The following is a 20,200-nucleotide window of genomic DNA, read 5'->3' as shown; positions in this document are numbered from 1 at the left end:
GCAGGTCCAACATAGCTCCCATGGTCCTCACAAGTTCCTACCTCATGCTTCCACGGGTCAAACGATGACAAATACCGCCAGCTAAGAGTTGTGTGCTTAGCTGGTAGTGCAGCCTGGGCACTGTTGTCCTTCTGACTTCAGCTAGATTGAGGAGGTACGACCCGAGCGTCTGTTCACCAAGGAGGTGCGGCTCAAACAGCGTCTGGTCTGGCATCCAGTGGCTGAGTAAGAAACGCTGCACCACGCCCAGCTAGATCCAAGGTTGTAGCCCCATCAGCGTGGTCGTCCCAGTGTTTGTTGGGACGTTAAACAGAACTGGCACGATGGCCCTCCGGCGAGACAGGAGTGTTGGCGTAGGCCCAATTGGGCCGTACAAATCCCCATTGCGAATAACATAGGAGAAAATACGACTCGATACAATCGGCAAAGACCCACGCGACGAAATAAGGACTACGATTGGAAACTTGGAACATGGAATTGCAAGTCACTAGGTTTCGCAGGATGTGACAGGATAATCTACGACGAACTCTTGGACGAACTACATCTCCGCAACTTCGACATCGTGGCGTTGCAGGAACTTTGTTGGACTGGACAGAAAGCGTGGAAAAGCGGGCATCGAGCGGCTACCTTCTTAAGCTGTAGCACCGCCAATGAACTGGGAACAGGATTTATAGTGTTGGGCAAGATGCGACAACGTGTGATCGGGTGGAAGCCGATCAACGCAAGGATGTGCATGTTGAGAGTTAAGGGCCGATTCTTCAACTACAGTATCATCAACGTCCACTGCCCACACGAAGGGAGACCCGATGACGAGAAAGAAGCGTTCTACGCGCAGTTAGAGCAAACATACGATGGTTGCTCGCCGCGTGACGTGAAAATCGTTGTCGGCGACATGAACGCGCAGGTAGGAAGGGAGGAAATGTACAGACCGGTAATCGGGCGAAACAGCCTGCACGCCGTATCGAATGATAACGGCCAGCGATGCGTAAACTTTGCAGCCTCCCGTGGTATGGTAGTCCAAAGCACCTTCTTCCCCCGCAAAGATATCCACGAAGCCACCTGGAGATCACCCGACCACCAAACAGAAAACCAAATCGACCACGTTCTAATCGACGGTAAATTCTTCTCGGATATAATCAATGTCCGCACACCACAGTGCGAATGTAGATTCGGATCACTGATGGCAACAGATTTTTTAAATCTTTGAATAGTTTTATTTATTGCTTTTTTCACTGAAAATTTTACTTGCTTCGCTGAACAACATGACGTTTTCTTCCAGCGGAGGCTTACGCGATACAGAAAATCGCTGAATTTCACACTAACACTGCAGAAAATCTGTCAACAATAACTCAATACACATGCATTTTCAGAGAAAAGATCTATTTGCGTGACAACAATCCACTCCCATGACTACCGGGCGGCCGCCGTCAAATATCAGGATTGCCAACTGTCCGGCGACTGCTGTCAGTTTTCTTTGTCGCCGAATCTGGCGCTGGGTCTTCGGCGCGGAAACCCAAAGGTGGGAATAAAATTTTGGGGTTTGCGCGCAATATACTAAATCATTTTATGCCAACAGAACCGACACCTTCATCCAACTCACACATTCGCCTCTGGCAACACCAAATTTTGTTTCCACGGGCGAATTTTTTGAAGTTTCTTGCAAGGTCTTTTGCAACCCCACGAGGTAGTCACGAACATGAAAAGGATACAGCTTCCAAAAGCTGAGAGAAAGCGAGATAGTACCCACTCGAAACCTCGCATCGAATAAACCTTGCCCAAAACAATCCCCTTCAAAAACGGGGCGAAATTTGCGTTTTGTAACCGCAACGTCAAACCCGCGACGACAGACGAAACGCAGTGAAAAGAAAAAAGAAAGAGCCGAAATCGGTCGTGGAGAGCGAGTGACGACGAAAGCGAAACGAAACCGGGGCGTGAAAATTGATTTTTCTTGCGTGCTCCGTGAAGTGTTGTCCCTGTGTGGAGAGGAAAATCCTAGTTCGGTGTTGTTTCCGGAGGTCGGTCGGATTATCGACGGCAAGTGACGGTTCCGTGCGCGCTAGAGGAACCAGACGGAAAACGCGGCTACTCGATTCAAAGGAGAGACGACGCAGCCGAGCGAAGAAGACTCCGTGGATTTATAGATTTTTCGCGTAACCTGTGCCCGCACGGCAGCAGCAGAGCCAGGCCAGGGAAGAGAGACGACGACAACGAGCCAAGGGGGCAGAGCGAGAGTGTGTGGAAGTGCGTTTTGTGTTTGCCTGTGAGTGGAGTGTTTTATCGATCCATTTAGGATTTTCTGCCTATTCTCTTCCCGACGAATCGACGACCATCGGAACGAACGGCAGAAAGAGTGCGGTGTGCAAAGTGTGTGTGTTTGTGTAACTAGAGGAGATTTTCGGGAAGAAAACGCAATCCCCCGGCGGGTGGTAGTGGATTCGGAAGCAGCTGAAAGCGTTTAGGTCATCATCACTGGTAATCCGGGACGAGAGCCAAGATGTCGAACAAACCAGCGCAATTGCTTGTTATCGAGCCTGCGAACGAGCTGAAATTCGTAGGTAGGTAGAATCGAGGGGATTGGTGGTAGGATTCGGGGATTTTCGGGATATGGGGAAGGACGGCATAACGACAATGGCACCGTGCAGGTCATGGTGATTACACACGGTCGAAGGTTGTTTTTGGGGGCCTCATCGATAACAGAATTTTAATCATCTCTCTTTGCTAGTTTCGTGCTTATTTCAAGCACTGAAAACAACAGAGCGCTGATGATGATTGCATTGTCAAACATTGCATGACTGTCAGATCACGAATTAAATGACATTGCATATTGCGTATCAATGTGATAAATGAATAATCGAGCTTATCGCATTGTTGTGGGGACTTTTTCCTTCTTTCGCTGTAATTGAAATGTTTAAAATAAAAATCAGGAAAAATTCTGCTAGATTTTCAGAGAAAATATCAAACCGTTCCGGTACTAGCTTGGAAAAGAAATGATAGCTGGATGAATTCAGATGCTATGCCTATCCACATTAGCTGTGTTCAATGAATTGATTCGAGCTCAAAGCTGTTTCAACCGTTTCAACTTGTTTGTACCTTTTTGTTGTGCCAAAGTTACTGTGAGCAACTTCACTTTGACTTGACTTTGTTTCCTTCTTCCATCTGTGGGCAACGTATCATGAATCGGAGCTACTTCGAGCTGTCAACGAACAGGTATCAGAAGGATGGCTCCAGAGGCACGTTATCCGCTATTTGGGACATTTGTGACCTCGTCATAATAAATGCTTATTTTATCATCTATCTGAGGGAAAAGAAAGGAAATTGGGATTTCGATGGGGATAGGAACAGGTAGGAAAATAGGAAAAGATACCCTGCAAGAGGGTACTAACGCAAAAGCGTACCACAATGGGTTCAAACAGCGCCTTGAAAAGGCCACTGTAATGACGCATAAAGCGTAGACAGCCTATAGCTTTTTACTACAGCGAATTAAGAACTACAGAACATTTTTAAGAATCAGATTTCTGAAGTTAATTTCACTTAATAAGTGTTTAGCGAGTACTCGAAATTAAATGATACAATGTCCCATAATTGGATTCACAGCTATCGCATACAAATGAATCAGCTTGCTGAATATTCGCCATGTGATAGCTGAGTCGGCAGTGGCCAGTCCCTTCTTTGATCAGCATGCTGCAATTCTGCTTAGACAGATAGTTAGATACTTTACTATCTATGGAGATGCCTCTGTACAATATAATTTTATTTGACGACATGACTCCAAACTATTCCAGTACTGTCTGTGTTGAGTAGCAGCCCAGGTGTGAATCTGAAGCTTTACCCAACACTTCGATATCGGAATAGCTGGCTCAGGGCCAATGAAGTCATGTGATGCTCCAGTGCGAGCTAACTCATCAGCCATCATTTCCAGCGATGGAAGAATGGCCTGGTACCCATACAAGGTAAACAACGTTGGCTGAATTCGATTTAAGTTCGACAAGCGATAACTAACTTTGACCTAGAGTTGGCCGAAGCAAGTGCTTCAATAGCAGCCTGACTATCGCTATCTGAACAGGAGTATATGGCTTTGCCCATTACGTGTTGCTGAAGTGCTGATTGCACTTCTCACATAAGAGCAAAGATTTCAGCCTGAAAAACGGTGCACAGGGTGGCCACCGAACCGGGAAAAACGGGAAAACCGGGAAAAAGACGGGAATTCGGAACGACCGGGAAAAAAGCGGGAAAAAGCCGGGAATTTGGAATGATTACCGGGAAAATTGTTGTTAAGAGTAACTTAATGTGCATATTTGAATGCTGCACCTCATCGAAAATCTGCAAAATCAAAGCCAAACCAAAATACTCCTGGGATACTTCTACGAAATCTCAAGGAATTCGCCTGTGCAATCACTTGGAATTTCCTTGAAACAGAACTTGGGATTCTTCAAGAAGTTTCTTCTAGAATTCTTCTAGGTCAAGCGGTACATAGCTTGATTATCTCTTGGAATTCGATGAGATTTTTTCGAGGAAAGAGTTTCTTACATCTGAGATTTTTTCAAAAGTTTCTTTTTGGATTAACCCGTGTCCTTTCTCAAATTTATTCTAGTTTTTTTTCAGGGAATCTTTCCGAAATTTCATCAGGAATCTTAATAGATAAGAAAATCATAACCACTAAACTGGGTTATTATCAAGACAACCTATTGCAATTTATTCAAGAGTTTCTTTTAAGATTCATCAAGATTTTCCTTCCGCAATTATAACAGGCGTTGCTGCAATCTTCAAAATTTCCTACGGGAAGTCTTCCCAGATTATTTTTTTTATCAGAAAATTTTTCCTTTTCTTCCTGGAGCTTCCTGTGGAGTTTCCCTAGTATTTTCTTCTGGAATGCCTCCGAAAGTTTTTTTTAGAAATCAATCGGGAGCTCTTTCTGGAATCCTTTACAGAGTTTCTTCTGGTATTTCTCCAGGATATCATTCTGTTACTCATCCATCTCCACGAGTTCTTTGCACGATTTCTGCAGGAGTGCCTTCTGAAACTTGGATTTTGAAAACTTCCAAGAGATTTTGCTGAATTTTATCTTTATTTTATATTTGCTTTTGGAATTTCTTCAGTGTTTCTTACTGCGTTTCCTTCAAGAGTTCTTCTTGGGCACCCTCCAGGAGTTTGTTAAAAGAAACCTGCAGGAGTTGCTTATGAAAGTTACTTTTGGAGTTGCTCCAGGAGTTGCTTTTGGGCATCCTTCAGAAGCTCCCTCTGCAAATCACCAAGGAGTTTCTTCTGGATGATCTCCCAAAATTTCTTACAAAAACTTTACGATAGCTATTTCTGGAAATACTCCAGAATCCTGAAAATCAAACTACTGTGGGAGTTTTTTAATCGAGAACTCTTCCAAGAGTTCCTTGGGAAACCTTCTAGACATGTGGGAGATTCTTTTGGGAATTCTTCAGAAGTTTCAGGAGAAATCCCTAGATCGAATTCATGATCCCAGACCAAAAGTTCTATTCCCTAATTGTCAACAGACTAAAATCCTAAATTCCCTAAAGGAACCTCTTCCAGAATACATCCATTAACCCTTGAGCGATCGCGCTGTTGTGTTTTCTACAACACGTTGAAAAAATCTCGCTTTTTGTGTTCAGTATTAGCGTGGTGCTGGCGGTGGTGGCCAACCGCGCTAGTTATGGACGGTTAAGGAATCTAGAGGAATCCACAAAAGATATACAAGGTGTAATCGCTGACAGAATTTACTGAAGAAATCCAAGATAGTATTTTTTGAGTAATCGAAAGATGAAATCTCGGACAAAACTTTGTAAGAATCTCCAGATGTAAGTTTTTGGGGGAATACTCAGTTGGACATCCTGGAGGAATCCCCGGAAACAACACCAATGAAGTTGCGTTAGGGCACCTACGCTAACGAATAAAATTTAAAAAAAAAAATAGTTCGAATATCCTCCATGTCCCGGATAATCGAGTGCGACCTTTGCTGATTTTATATGCACATCTTACCTATTATAGATCTGTCATAGTTAGCTACCACTTCTACACTTGTTTTTTTTTTTTTAAGTACAAGAAAATAAGTAAAATAATGAGTGAGTGAAAGCTTGAATTATGCACTATTTGGAGCTGAATGAAAATATGTTGTAAGTAATTGTGTAGCATACGCCTTTTATGTCATCATTGGTAGTTACTTCCATTTTTTCCTTAGATGCAAGAATAATATTAAACTATAAATATCTAGTACATAGTATTCACAGGATTGCAAGTGTATTTTACATGGTACTTATCATCCATATGATACGAAAATTGGGCGTTACGTACTAAAAATGTGCATTTTAAAAACCGGGAAAATTTCAAAAATCGTACCGGGAAAACCGGGAAAAAGACGGGAATTTCAAAACTGATATTTAGTGGCCACCCTGGGTGCAGTGTCTGCCAAGTGTGCCAAGACTGATGAAGCCTTAGCATACGAGAGTGGACACCAGCACCTGCAATTTTGTCCCAATCCACCAAAAGTGGAAACAACGAGGTGCGTGTTGATCTCATAGGAGTTTACTCTAGTAAACCGAGTATCCATAGGCAGCAAGTGCAAGAAAGTGCTTCTTGCTTAAGACGAATGTAGTGGGGCAACGTCAAAGAAAAATTTCGAGTGCGGCCGTGGGAGTTTAAGAGAACGCTCCAGACATCGCCATCAAGCACATCCTTTGCAGATGGCCTAACTTTGATTTGATCAGGTGAAGTACGTTGGAGTTATTCTTGATTCCAAGCTTTCCTGGACACCTCACATTGTGTTCAGAATTGAGAAAGCTTGTATGGCCTTCGGGCAATGCCGGCGAGCCTTGGGGTAAAACTTGAGGGTCTAAAATATTTGGGTTGATCATTCTCACTTCGCCCTTTTGCTACCACACAAGACATCCATGAGACATAATTGATCGAACAGTTATGTAAACCCCATTTGATGTACTTGGGTTTTAGACCCCAAGTTTTACCAAAGGTTCGCTGGCATTGCCCGAAGGCCATACAAGCTTTCTTGATTCTGAACTCAATGTGAGGTGTCCAGGAAAGCTTGGAATTAAGAATAACTCCAACGTACTTCACCTGATCAGTTACATCGATTACAGAATCAAAGAGACGCAAAGGTCGAATGTCATTACGATTTCGCCTTTCCGTGAAACGAACAATAGGCGTTTACTCGGATTTACCGAAAGGTCATATTGGCGAAACCAATGCTCTACTACCTGAAGGGCGAAAAGGGTGCTAATGGACATACCGACTAACAATTTTAGGTAGTCGTTGGCAAAGCCATAAGTAGGAATCTATGAAAACATTCAAACAATATTGCTTGTTTGTTTAAAAGTGTCACATAGGACTTTCCAGATTGATAAGTTAAGTATGTTGATTGACATGAAGAGGCACGTCAGCCAGATGAATATCACGGATGTGATGATCGACAAATATACAGTACTAATCCGCCAAGATTTGAGAATATACCCTTTAGCTAAACTGGAAACAAGTAGTTGGAAAGAATCAAAAGCCCTTGTGCTTGTGAAAAAAAATAGGATATGTGTATCCCATCTGCTCCAGGAGATTTGAAAGGAACAAAGCCATTTAGTGCCCACTCAATCGATTATATAGTCACAGACAAACATACCTCTTACTTTACCCACTTCCCATTGTTTCGCGTTTGAACGGACTATTTAAATATTTTGTAGTTCTTAAACATCTCGCTTATGCCGCTCGTATCGTTTTTGCTCCTGTTTGACATTTGCTCACACCGCCATCTACTCTTCAGTGGATTTGCGAAACACAACATAATTAGTATTGGGCGATTATATTTATGTGACCACCAAGGGGTTCCCCTGTGATCTTCATAGACCGCAAAGGTCACGCTTCTTTAAAAGCTTTACAGATGAAGGACGTTATAATATCAATTGCATCATCTAAATCCCTTGAAATGTCAATGGATGGTGAAATGGATTTAAAATGTGGCCGCAACTCAATCAGTAAACTTAAAGCACAGACAAACAGACGTTTTACTCTACCCACTTCCCATCATTTCGCGTTTCAACGGACTATTAAAATATTTTGTAGTTCGTAAATATCTCTTTTGGCGCTGGCATAGTTTTTGCTCCTGTTTGACGTTTGCTCACATAATCAGCATTGGGCGATTGTACTTTTGTGACGATGGTTTTAATCGCACTTTGTTCCAAGTGATACGTCTGTTTGTGGGGGAGTTAGCTTACCTGCAGTGTCGGACAAAGCAGTAGTTTTGTTCGACACTGTATTCTTCCGGCCATCACATCTTGTAATTTTTATACTCCTGTATATTAATGATCGTGATGTAACACCTGGTGCTGAAAGGGCACTGATTATCTGACAATCCATTTTGCCCGGATTGTGTGTCTCAGAAGATTACTCCAAATAATATTCCGTCATAGTATCACAAAAGACTATAGTTGATAATTTACATTATTGACGGTATGGAGTTAATCCCTGAGCTGTGGATACACGGCCAAGTTCCCCTGGCAAGGTGCCAAACTGGTAAGCTTGGAATTGGTTTATCGTTTATTGTCAAGCGTTGTAGTAAACTAACAATTAGAATAATAATAGAATAAATATTCGTCTCAAATATTCCCCCTTTTTTCTACTGCATCCTGCCCAATGTGACCCTATCTGACTCCAAATAATCAAATTGTTGTCTATTCACACGCTTGATTTTGTCATTCTTCCAGCATGAACTTAGGCACTGTTGCATGATCTAACAACAGTTGACTATAAGTAGTGCTGGAGAAACCGACAAGGCTTAGTAGTCTCTACTAACATTATTCATTTGTAGACGTAATAGTAAGTAGCAAGAGTAGTGTAAACAAGCAGATTAATGTAATTTAGATATTCTTCTTTGTAAACGTTTTCTTTAATTCAAATGAAATTGAACTCAGGAGCGGATAGCATGACAATATTGATATAACATGAGAACTCTTGTATCACGTTATTATTTTGCATGGCTAAGGATAATTATTTAATAAACAGTAATTTGGTAGGCGTATCTGTTTAAAAATTAAATAGTATTTTTTGTTGAGCCATATTTAAATTAATCACTGTAACGTTATTATATGCATAAAAAACTCGGATGTTGAATGCTATCGACTCAAGATTTTCACTACATTGTATTTGAATCACTGATGTCTTAATATGTCAATAAGTTCGTACACTTCAATAGTAAAAATGGTGGAGGGCAAAAAATCTATCTTGTAGCATATAAAGTAGAACCCAGTAATTATTATTTATACTGATTAAGAATTGTATTCTCTAAAATTTATCACTTGTTATAAACATTATACTAATATAAGTGGGCCGCGGAGCTGTGCGGCCCAGTATTTCCTTTTATTTTTTTTTTTTTTTTTTTAATTCCAGAAAACGCCATAATTTTGAAGAAATCCTATCCTGGTACACTCACGAAGTTTCCCAATACGAACGGAAATTGTCCGGAGCAATCAAGATAAGTAAAAACTTTTATAAACAGGCACGCAACTCTTTCTACTACTAGGCAAATAGAATATTTATGTGTTTGGTTATTCATGACATTCGTGGCGGTGCGGAACATTTTATAATATATGTACCGTACTTAACATTTCTTCAATTCACCTTTAAATAACTGATCATTAAATTTTGTATAAAAACTTGTATCTCAATTATTTTTATCATATTAGTTTTCTTTTATTTCAGATTTTTTAAAGCATTATGGTAGAAAGAGTTGGTGTCATGATCCATGCAAAACTTGAAACTGAAAACTCCTTATTTCCCCCTATGGGTTATAGGGAGGGGCGGGACATTCGAGCCTACTCATCAGTGGAAAGGACTTGCTATGCTAATCGGTTTAGCATAGGGCAAATACAAGTCTACTGGTAGACGTATCGCCCAGCGATTCAACGCAGATTGGCCACGGCCCGGGGGTGCGTTGATTATAACAGAATAACAGAATATAACTTTGTTCCAAGTGATACGTCTGTTTGTATGTGCTTGAAGTGAAGGTTCCTTGCGTTCACTTTCCAAATTCTGAATTTTGCCTCACGTTTTAGTGAGCACAAATCTGGAGATCCGTCAAACGAAGAGGCCTGAAAATGTTATTTAATAAGGGCACTCAGTAAACAGATTAAATTGCTGCGTAAGCCATGATTTTCTGCTTATTTAAAATGTTTCATGATTTTGCGAATGAAATAATCAAAGATTGGCTTGGTGATCGCGATGTTTAATCAGTTTAATCCAGTGCTTCCCAAACTGTGCGCCGCGGCGCCCTGGTGCGCCGTGAACATCTCTCAGGTGCGCCGCAGGCTTTTGGGCAAAACACAAAGAACAAACTCTTATTATTGAAGGCAGAATATATTTTAGCTGTTTTTGTAATGTTTTGTAAAGCTAGTGTCACCTCAAAACCTTTTTTGTATAGCCCAAACCAATGTTTTGGCTTTTTTGTGGAAGAATTTAAAAGAAAGTTGTCCAAAGGGGTTTTCCCGCTTCTAAATTTTCAATTAAATAGGGTAAAAGCTCCCTTAGTGGAGGTAGTACCAATAGTAGTGGTAGTGGCAATTTAGCACTATTTTGACCAAAAAGCTTGCAAATGATATTTTTCATAGATACCTATTTGATAACATTAATTAAGTTTTATGTTCAGGATTTTTCGAAAAACCTATTTTAAACAATTGCTTTCCTTAATTTTTTTGCTCCTTTGCACCTATAGTGGTGGCAGTGTTCCTATAGTGGTGGGTCCCACCACTATTATTAGCAAAAACTGAAATAAACAATGGTTTTTACATTTTTCCTAGCAAATTTAACTGGAAAACTACCGATAAACGTTTTTAGACTTTTTATTTTGTAGTATTATCAATTTTATTCAATTATTTTACTAAAAGGAGCTACTAATAGCACCACTATTGGTACATTTACCCTAGTAAATATTCCAAAGTCTACGAATGTTTTCCGGAATTTATAATATCCTCATGAAACATTTAGATTTTTACAAAATGTTCATACATATTCCCGGAATTTTGAAAACTTTCGTAAGACTCTCAAATTGCTGGACTTTTTATGATTCGGCTTAGTTTTCGATTTTATCAATAGCTTGCAATTCAAAGTAGATATTTCAAGAAACTGTTTTGAAGTTCTTTGCATAATACTGTCATCTATAATTACTGTCAATCTCCAGGTCTTCGTCTCAAACGTATTGGGACGACATTTTTACTTACATCACTATCATAACTTGTTAGTTTGTCTCTATGATTGGGATTTCCTCCTATAGACTGGTTTAGCTCCTTATCGTAAAAATCCTGCGACAATTTATGTGTCGATTTCATGCATGAATTGAAAACGTACCGTTCGAGAGTGCAGACGTATTTCTCTGCCTGTTGCAGTTGTCCGAAATATCTATCTCGTCGGTCTAGTCGTTGGTAGTGCACACAGTTAAAGGATTGCTCCCACCGCTGGAATTCAGGTCTATGGAGGTAATCACGTTCAAATGTATGCGTGCCTTTTTTGTAGATGTAGTTGTGAAAATGCGAGGAAAATATTTGCACTCTTGCCCCGGACGTTAATTTTATCATTATTTACCCGTTTTACCCAATTCGATTGGGTAATATTTGCATATGCAATCTGAATAGCCTTTCAATCGGCGTGCACTTTTGTGTGAGGAAAAATTTGCGCTAGTTTTCGTGTGTTGAAATGTCACTTATCTCTATTTCCACCCAGGGACTTCGGATTGCATCTCCGGAGACACGCCACGCGAGTATTGGGCTCGTACATGGTGTTGTTGAGTTGAGTTTTTTGAGTTCCGAATACAAAAACTTGACCCCTTACTGTTAGCCGTTCTGGCAGCTTCTGAACAATTCATTTTATAACTATTTTCCCTTAAATTTGGTTATCTACGTACTTTATTTAAAAAAAATAAAAGTTTTGCAATGCAATCCTACAGAAATCTAAAATTTGTGTTAAGTTCTGCGAATCTTTAAGCAATTTTTGTTTTTTTTTTATTTATAAAAAAACATGTTATTGAAGGCTTTTTTACGATTTATATTTGAAATTTTGAACTGAAGGTGTTAAAATTATTAAAATTCTTTGTAAAAAGTTTTTGGTGCGCCGCGAAAATTTTGAAAATTTCAAAAAGCGCCGCGGTAGCAAAAAGTTTGGGAACCACTGGTTAAATCGGTTTACGCTGTTTAGTGAATTCCTTGCGAGTAAGCAAGCCATAAGTAGCATTTTCAATTTTATGGCCTGCTTAATAATCAGATTCATGCTCTTGAAGTTTTGAATGAATTACAAGACGGCCATTGTGGCGGCCATCTTTCGTTTCTAATAACCTTGTCCTTAAGAGATCTCAAGCGGTTGACCGAGTCCATTAATGCATCCAAGATTTGTACTACTTTAGTATTCTTTCAAACTGGAGCCAAGACTCCACGGAGTCTTCTTTTGAGGTTGCTGCAATCGAGCAGCTTATGCAGATGCTGGATTGCATAGCAGCCATGTTGACAGGGTGCCTGTCATCGTGAAATGGAGAAGCCGTTCCACGAACCAGTGGGGTCAAATCCTGCTAGAGCCACTGGCAATACTCGATGTCGATCTGGCTAATACCAACATTAGCCGTGCCTTTAACAGGAACGAAGCGGAGTCGATCATCGACGTTACTTTCATAATCTTGGCTTAACAAGTAGTGTGATGGCTCCACAATGGCTACACTCACAGCGATCACCTGACGGTTCGCTACAGTATTGCTGAACCTACTCGGTTTAAGCGGAGCTGGTAGTGGCGCTCTCGCATGCGTGCGATGCGACCATGTCTAAGCAATTGCACCACAGAAATGGGAGACCACCGGCTTACGGATGGACTCAAGTCATTGCGAACCTGCGGAAGATGCAGCGAGCACGAACTGAGCAAAAAGGCCCACTTTGGGGTCATTGTCAGAGTGCCAATGCGAATCCGTGGGGTGATGCTTACAGGATCGTGATCGGCCAAGACAAGAAGTGTAATGGTTCGTACAGAGTAGTCTTCAGAGATGTTGGAGAGGAGGGCCTGTCCATAAACTACGCAGACTCTTAGGGGGGGACGGGGGGGTCTGGCCAAAGTCTACGCTCCATACAAATTTCGAAAATTGTGTATGAACAAAAGTCTACGAGGGGGGAGGGGGGGTCTGAGATGGCCGAAAAAAAGTCTACGTAGTTTATGGACAGCGCCGGATCGTGGAGGGGCTTTTTCCGTGTCATGATCCTAGTCCTTGGTCTCCTTTCGTAGTGCCGCTGGGGATTGGGACTGGCAATGAGGAGAGGATCACCGATGAGCAACTTGCGGGGATAGCAAAGTTCCAGGTCTGGACGGAGTTCTGAACTTGGCCTTAAAAGTAGCTGTTGCAAAGGCGCTCAGGAGACGTCCTCAAGACATCCAAAAGACGAACTTAATACGATAAGTAGACGTCCCGGGATGTTCAGCTCTACTACCGTAAACGTACCATACTTTGCGCACCTAGGGCCTAACTTTGCGCACTTTTCAAAAAATCGCCAAACATTCTGCTGGTTCTGGTTCATAATGTGAACTTTTTTTTTTCCTAGAAGACTAGAAAGTGATTGTGGGCATATGTGAAAAATATGAGTTCAGGAAATATTGCCTTTCAAGCAAATAGTGCTCACTAAAATGCGCAATGTTTGGCACTGCGCAAAGTTTGGTGCTTACACGGTATGCAGAAATGCCTGATCGAGAGAGTTTTCCCAGAAGTTTGAAAGCGGTAGAGTCTGCTTCTATTGCCAAAGGCGGTGTTGCTTATACCAATCATCCCATCAATGGGAAAGAATTGCTTAAATGAACCAAGCTAGACAGCCCAAGAATTCTAGAACATTGCATAGATTTATTGCTCTGCATCAATGAGCTTAACTGTCCCTGCTCTGTTTCTTACACCTAATACATGTTGGCTTATGATTAGACGGGGCTGCTCACCCGAACGTTGCACTCAGTGGAGTGATTCTTACATACCATGCATGACGCGAGATGTGCCAGGAAGCTTGTTCCTTTTCCTTCTTAAGATGGAGGTCGGCCGCGATCGGAAATTCAACTCTCCGTCTGGTCTCCGTCCTCGCTTCAGGCGCTCCTCCTGCGCCTAATCAAGCCGGACCTTCTGGCAGTTGGAAAACCAGCACCGTCAACCGGAGATTGCTCTCGGAAGCAAGTGCGCTCGTGACACCTGAGAGATCTGGAACAAAGCCCTATCGAAATGCTTCTGTTAGACGCTGGTACGTAGGTTCACTAGTGTGTGTTTCCTTACCCGGTTACGGGGCTTGTTCGGTCGAAGTGTATCCTCTGATTCGCTTGCTTGCCGCCTTCTGGCAGTATCTCCGGAGTGAAATTCGACGTTCCTACTCGCGTTCTGGTCTTACGAGCCTACGATAACGAGTTGGGCTCGTTCCAGTGATGCTTGCCGCTGCGATGTCAGTGGTGCGAGGCCGATCGGGATGAACGAACTACAGTTCTGATGAATGGCACAGTGAACACCACGTGCTGTACCCGAATTGCCTGCTCGTGCGAGGCCTAGTCCGAAAGTACCGAATAGAGGTCGTCTGCTGGGGAGTACATCAATTACTGTATCTGGGTTTCTCGTATATGCGGTATTACTCACATTCGCGAGCTAGAACTGGTATCGAACCGCCTGCGCGATCATAAAATTTTCGGCACTATGGAGCACTCACCACCGCTCGGTCGGACGGCTTTCTTTTTGTGTCCCGTTCGTCTGTGTGTTTAGGCGGAAGCTTCGCTGCTGGCCTAGCACGTCATGGTAATCAGCAATATAATTTTCCATACCCTTTGACATTTCAAGCAATGGGGGGGTGCTCATGATTTATTTAGTCGATGATTTTATTTTCTAGCGTACACTTAAATTTATCTAGGTTTACAAATTCATCGCTAATTCTTAACTGTAGCAGCGGGGAAACCACCCGGAGACCTGTAGGTATTGTAGACGACACTGCGGAGAAGGTGCTCGAACAGGTCATCCTCAACAGAATGTTCAGGCACACCGAGGGTGTAAATGGTCTCTTGAGCAACCAGTTTGGCTTCCTGAAGGGAAGGTCGACCGTAGTCGCTATCTTGTCGATTACAAAGACCGCCGAGATAGCGCTCTGGATGTAAGGAATTAGGCGATGTCCATAAACTACGTAGACTTTTTTTCGGCCATCTCAGACCCCCCCCCCCCCCCTCCCCCCTCGTAGACTTTTGTTCATACAAAATTTTCGAAATTTGTATGGAGCGTAGACTTTGGCCAGACCCCCCCGTCCCCCCCTAAGAGTCTACGTAGTTTATGGACAGGCCCTTACCAGTTGGACGCCTATTGCCGATGCGTTCCTGCGTCTGTGGATACCCGGTTGTGCGTATAAGATTCTCGGAAGTTTGCGCCACAAGGATGGATTGAAAGTTGTTTCACCAAATATTATGGTTTCACATAACCTCAGAAGTCCCGCAAGGTTCTCTACTGGATCCGGTGTTATGGACGGCGGTGACTCGATCGAAGAAGTGGAAGTGACTGCTGCCCACTCGTTCGCAGTTGTGAATGAGTGGATGGGATTCAGGAAAATGGAATTAGCTCACCACAAAACTAAGGTGATTGTTAACAACCGGTAGTCGCAGCAGTAAGAGATGATTTGTTTAGGCGATTACTCTATCATTTCGAAGCGCCCCGTCAAACCCTTGTATGCGAGTGAGCGCTACCTTTTGGCTTGTTTCGCCTTGTCCGAACTTAGGTATGGTGGCCCGGCGCTACGTACCGATAGTTACCGCCGTAAGGTGGAAAGTACGTATAGGCTAATGTGCCTACTTTCTGGGATTTCTTAGGGAATACATTTTCAGGAATTCCAAGATTCTTTCAGGAACTCTTTTTAGGATTACTCCAGCATTTTTTTCCTGTGATTCCTACAGAAAATTTATCCGTGGTTTCTCCACAAATTTATTCTAGGATTCCTCAAGAAACTCCATCTGAGCTTCTTTTTGGGGTTCCTCCAGAAATTATCTCTTTGGGATCTCTTCCGGAATTTCTGTTGGAAGTTTTGTTGGACTTCGTCTTCCAGAAAATATTCCTAAAAATTTCAGCGAAAATTCTGTCAAAGATTCCTTCTAGGAATTCCATGCGAGATTCCTTCCGCAATTCCTTCAGAAATTTCTTCAGGGATTCTTTCTGAGATCCTCCCAGGAATCCTACAAGAATACTAACGAAAGCTAACCGTAACGAAACAGTATTTCTCCAAAATCTTCTTCGGGATGCCTCCAGGAACTTTTTCCGGAATTCTTTCAGGAACTATTTTTGGGATTGCATAGATTTCCTTTCGGGATTCGGGTAGCTCCACCAGGCACTTTGTTCGGGATTCCTTTAGGAACTACTTGCATGATTTTTTCGGGAATTTTTTCAGAGATTTCCCCGGGAACTTTATGCTGGACTTCTGTCAGGAATAGCTTCGGGATTTTCTTTTGTAACTCTTTCGTGGATTTTTCCGGGAACTTTTTCTGGGATTCCTGGAACTCTTTCCTAGAAGGAGTAATACTGGAGGAATCTCGCGAAAAAAAATCTAGAGAAATACAGGAAAGAATATTTGGAAGAATCTCAGGAATACTTCCTGGGGGAATCCTGGCAAGAATGTTTGATAATATCTCAGCTTTAGGAACCTCAGAAGATTTATCTTGATAAAAAATCAGAGGGAACTTCTGCAGGAATCCTAAATAAACCCCCAGAAGAATCTCATCAAGAGCTTCTGTGAATTCCTTTGGAATCCCAGAAAGACTGCTGCCATCAAGTGCGTGCTGCCCACGCACGTGTATCCCACATTTTGAATTTAAACTACCCATTAAAAGCTGGCAAAATTGTTGCTGCCCATTAAAAGCTGGCAAAAGCTGGCAATTGGCTTCTTTGCCGGTGTTGAGATATCACCATATTCGGAATCTGCATGCCAAACTGAGCCGAAATTCAAATTTTCATGAATTTTTGTGCCCGGGAACCTATTAAAAAATCAATTTGAAGTTTGTATGGGAGCGATTTGTCGAATCACCCCTCGTCGCATTTTGTACTGGGCGGAGCTGTCAAACAGTTACCCAGCTGACAAAAGGTGATTTAAAAAAATCTCTTTGAAATTGATTTTAGGCACCAAAATAAAGTTCTAAAAATCTGAAAAAATAATAGTGGCTCAGAAAAAGATGCTCTTTTGTATGAAATTGAAAAAAACAAGACATTTTTCAAAATTTAAAAATCCAATTCCATAAGCTGACGTCCAAAACGTAAACAACAAGGCCACGAAACGTCAAAGATTTGCTATTGTAAAATTTATCTTAGCGGCTTGCAGTTGGGATGTAGCCCTGCCTCGATCAATGGCATTTGAAAAAGCTCTTGTCAAAAAACGCTAAGTTGAAGAGAGAAAGACTAAGCTCCAAATGAACGTACAGCCATAAAAAACAATAATGATGAAACACATATCTAACAAAAACCTTTGTTCAAATAGTAAATAAAAAGTTAACAAAACGTTAAACACTTGTGTCCGATTTCTTCACTTACCTCGTAAACTTGATGGAAGCTAGTTTAGCTCCTAAGCTAAGGTGAAGAAATCGAGGCTCTTCAAGTGTTGGTTAGTTTACAAACAATGCGCTGTACGGTTTACTCTTGGTATGCTTTTTTTTAGATAACATAGTCTTTGAACAAAATTCATAGATTATTAATGATGATTTAGCATTTGGAAAGCGAATAGAAAAACATTGCATGTATCTGAATCGTTTCGGTATGAATAGTTACAAGAATGCAAAACACCTTTTAGCTGGAAAAAACTTTCAAATACAGATTATTAACAAAAAAGTTCTATCAAAAGAATAAAAAAATCACTAGCCCAACGCCCCTTTTGAACAGCTGGTCCTCATTCACATGACGTGTAGGTCTGATCGGTGGAAATCCAGTGAAGTGCATAAGAACCTTGCATAGAGAGTGTTACTCTGAAATGTTGGTCAGAGTGAACTGAGTGTAATCTTTGAGGCTGTTCATAAACCACGCGAGTCGCGAACTATATTTTGGGAATCACAGACCGTTAGGGGGATCTCCGCCGACTTGTATCCATCCAAAAATTTTGAAATGTGTATGGGGAGTGTGGACTTTGATCAGACCCCCAGACTTCCTAGAAGCCTTGGTTTATGAACGGCCTTTTTGCACTTTTCAACGTGTTTATGATCTTCCAGAATCAAATGACAGCTATGAGTGTGCTTTCAACATTATCAAGCCTAACATTACCAAACACCGCATGTAACATATGTAAACAAAAAAGAGATTTTTACATGAGGCGCTGAATTCCGTTGAGGACTACTTGTATTTGTATCACTCACCTTCGGTGATGATTTGTGAAAAAATACCTGGATTTTTCACGTTTCCGAAATGCTCAATGTATGAGTTGCTACCCGGGCAGAAAAGAATTACAAAACAATTGCAAGTTATACCATTCAAAAAGAATTATTGAATGGTAAAATTTGCCATTGGTTTGTTTGAAATAAGTAACAAAAGGGCAAAAAAATAACTGACATTGTTCTATGAAATAACTGAAGATTGTCAAGTTTTGACATTACAATGGCAAACCAAGAACAAAAAAAAATTAAGGTTGACAATTGCAAAATATACCATTATTGAGTTATTGAAAACAGAACAATATCAAAATTAGTTATTCGCCTGTCAACTATCAAAAGTTACCATTAGAGTAACCAAAATTCAAATTTTGTCATTATGTTGTTCTTTATAAGTGCCAAACTGCGATGGTTCATCAAACTCGTAAGAGGTCAACAATATCTCACCAATTGCAAAATTTGCTATGATAGCAAAATAAGACATTCAGTAGTTGTTCTTCCAAATTTGATAAATGACAAGCGAATGGCATATTTTGTTATGATATCATATTATGCTATTCACATGTTGTTTTAAGCTCTTCATGAAGAACTCATGAATGACAAAATAAGTTATGACAATAAAATTTGTTATTCTTTTGTTTTTGGTTTGCCATTCACCTCTACCCGGGTATGGGAACAGTGAACTTCCCCTTCGATTTATCCGCTCGTTGATTTTGTTAGATACGGTGTTTGGTAAAGTTAGGCTTGATTTTTGTGTATGCTTTAAATAGCATAGTTTAGTCAATTTAGTTTCGTTTCGTCGTGTATTGTGAATTTCATAAACGTTTGTAACAGAATTTCAAATATAAATACTTGTATTCTTAATTCATCTTTATATTGCATCCAAAACATGAGTTCGTTAAAAGTTAATATTAAGACAATACTACACTTAATGAACCATGACCAATTTTTAACCATAACACCCATCAATGCTCATTTGCTACCAACAACCAAGTGGCATGAATGATAGACAACAAGTGAAAACATATTTTGGTGGAACTGCATTCTATTTTTGGGTGCATGCATCGCATATTCTCCCGTGCTTTTCTTCTATTGGCATGTAGGTAGGTAGAAGCCCATGCAACATTCATATTCCTGTGTGGAGGAAGGTTGATACCCACAACTTGCTTGTTCTCTCGTAATAGGTAGTTAACAGATCAGTATCTTCGACTAATGGGATACATCTTACTATCTGAATTCACACAAAGTTGCCAGTTATCTGGGCGTAATTATTAGTCAAAGCTAATTATTATTGGTCGAGATATTTTTTTTCAGGAAACGAAAGGTTGAGTTGGGTTCGACCGCGTGGATAGCTTCCAAAGTAATTTCAATAATGTCTTACATTTTTGGAGGATTTGCATGAAAATTCCAAAGAAGAGATACTGAAATCTCGAAATGGCGATAAGTCGTAAAGAATCTAAGAATCATAGAGTTTTAGTAGGATTTGGAAAATGTGCTTCTTCTACACAAATTATGTCTCTTCTGGAACAACGCCTGCTCTTTAGCTGAGTGTTCTATCGACCACTTCCATAGCTATTACCTAAAGCTTTCTCTACCAATTGGATTTAGTAATTTGTTTTTATTTTTATTTTATACGAAAAAGCAACTGTTCCTGACCAACTATGATTTTTTTCAGATTTTTAGAACTTTATTTTGATGCATAAAATTAATTTCAAATAGGTTTTTTGATATCATCGTTTGACAGTGGGGCAACTACAGTCATGACCCGCTGGTTGGGGGCTTAATAGTTGGGTGACTTTTTAGTTGGGGCCCCGTTAGTTGAGCTGTCAGCCAACTA

At 41.0% G+C, this 20,200-nt stretch overlaps 1 protein-coding gene and 1 long non-coding RNA gene across 4 annotated transcripts in view; one reads left to right on the top strand and one right to left on the bottom strand.

Annotated features, from left to right (window-relative positions):
- Positions 1–1,756: 1,756 nt before the first annotated feature.
- LOC109405079 (vesicle-associated membrane protein/synaptobrevin-binding protein) overlaps positions 1,757–20,200 on the top strand; it is a 49,338-nt gene continuing 30,894 nt past the window's right edge. The window contains exon 1 of the mRNA XM_029855036.2: positions 1,757–2,555. Within this exon, the coding sequence (XP_029710896.1) occupies positions 2,495–2,555 (61 nt within the window). The 5' untranslated portion in view covers positions 1,757–2,494. The remainder of the gene's footprint in view (positions 2,556–20,200) is intronic.
- LOC115256442 (uncharacterized) lies at positions 13,991–15,178 on the bottom strand. 3 transcript variants are annotated; one of them, XR_009996312.1, is made up of 3 exons: positions 14,627–15,151; positions 14,276–14,570; positions 13,991–14,216 (listed from the first exon to the last, which is right to left on the bottom strand). It is a non-coding gene; the product is annotated as an uncharacterized LOC115256442 (long non-coding RNA). The 3 variants fall into 3 exon arrangements; XR_009996310.1 differs by having other exon boundaries at positions 14,276–14,567; positions 14,627–15,150; XR_009996308.1 differs by having other exon boundaries at positions 14,276–15,178.

This window comes from Aedes albopictus, chromosome 1 (genome assembly GCF_035046485.1).
Source record: "Aedes albopictus strain Foshan chromosome 1, AalbF5, whole genome shotgun sequence".
Classification (NCBI taxonomy): domain Eukaryota; kingdom Metazoa; phylum Arthropoda; class Insecta; order Diptera; family Culicidae; genus Aedes; species Aedes albopictus.
This window is presented reverse-complemented; position numbering and strand designations above follow the sequence as displayed.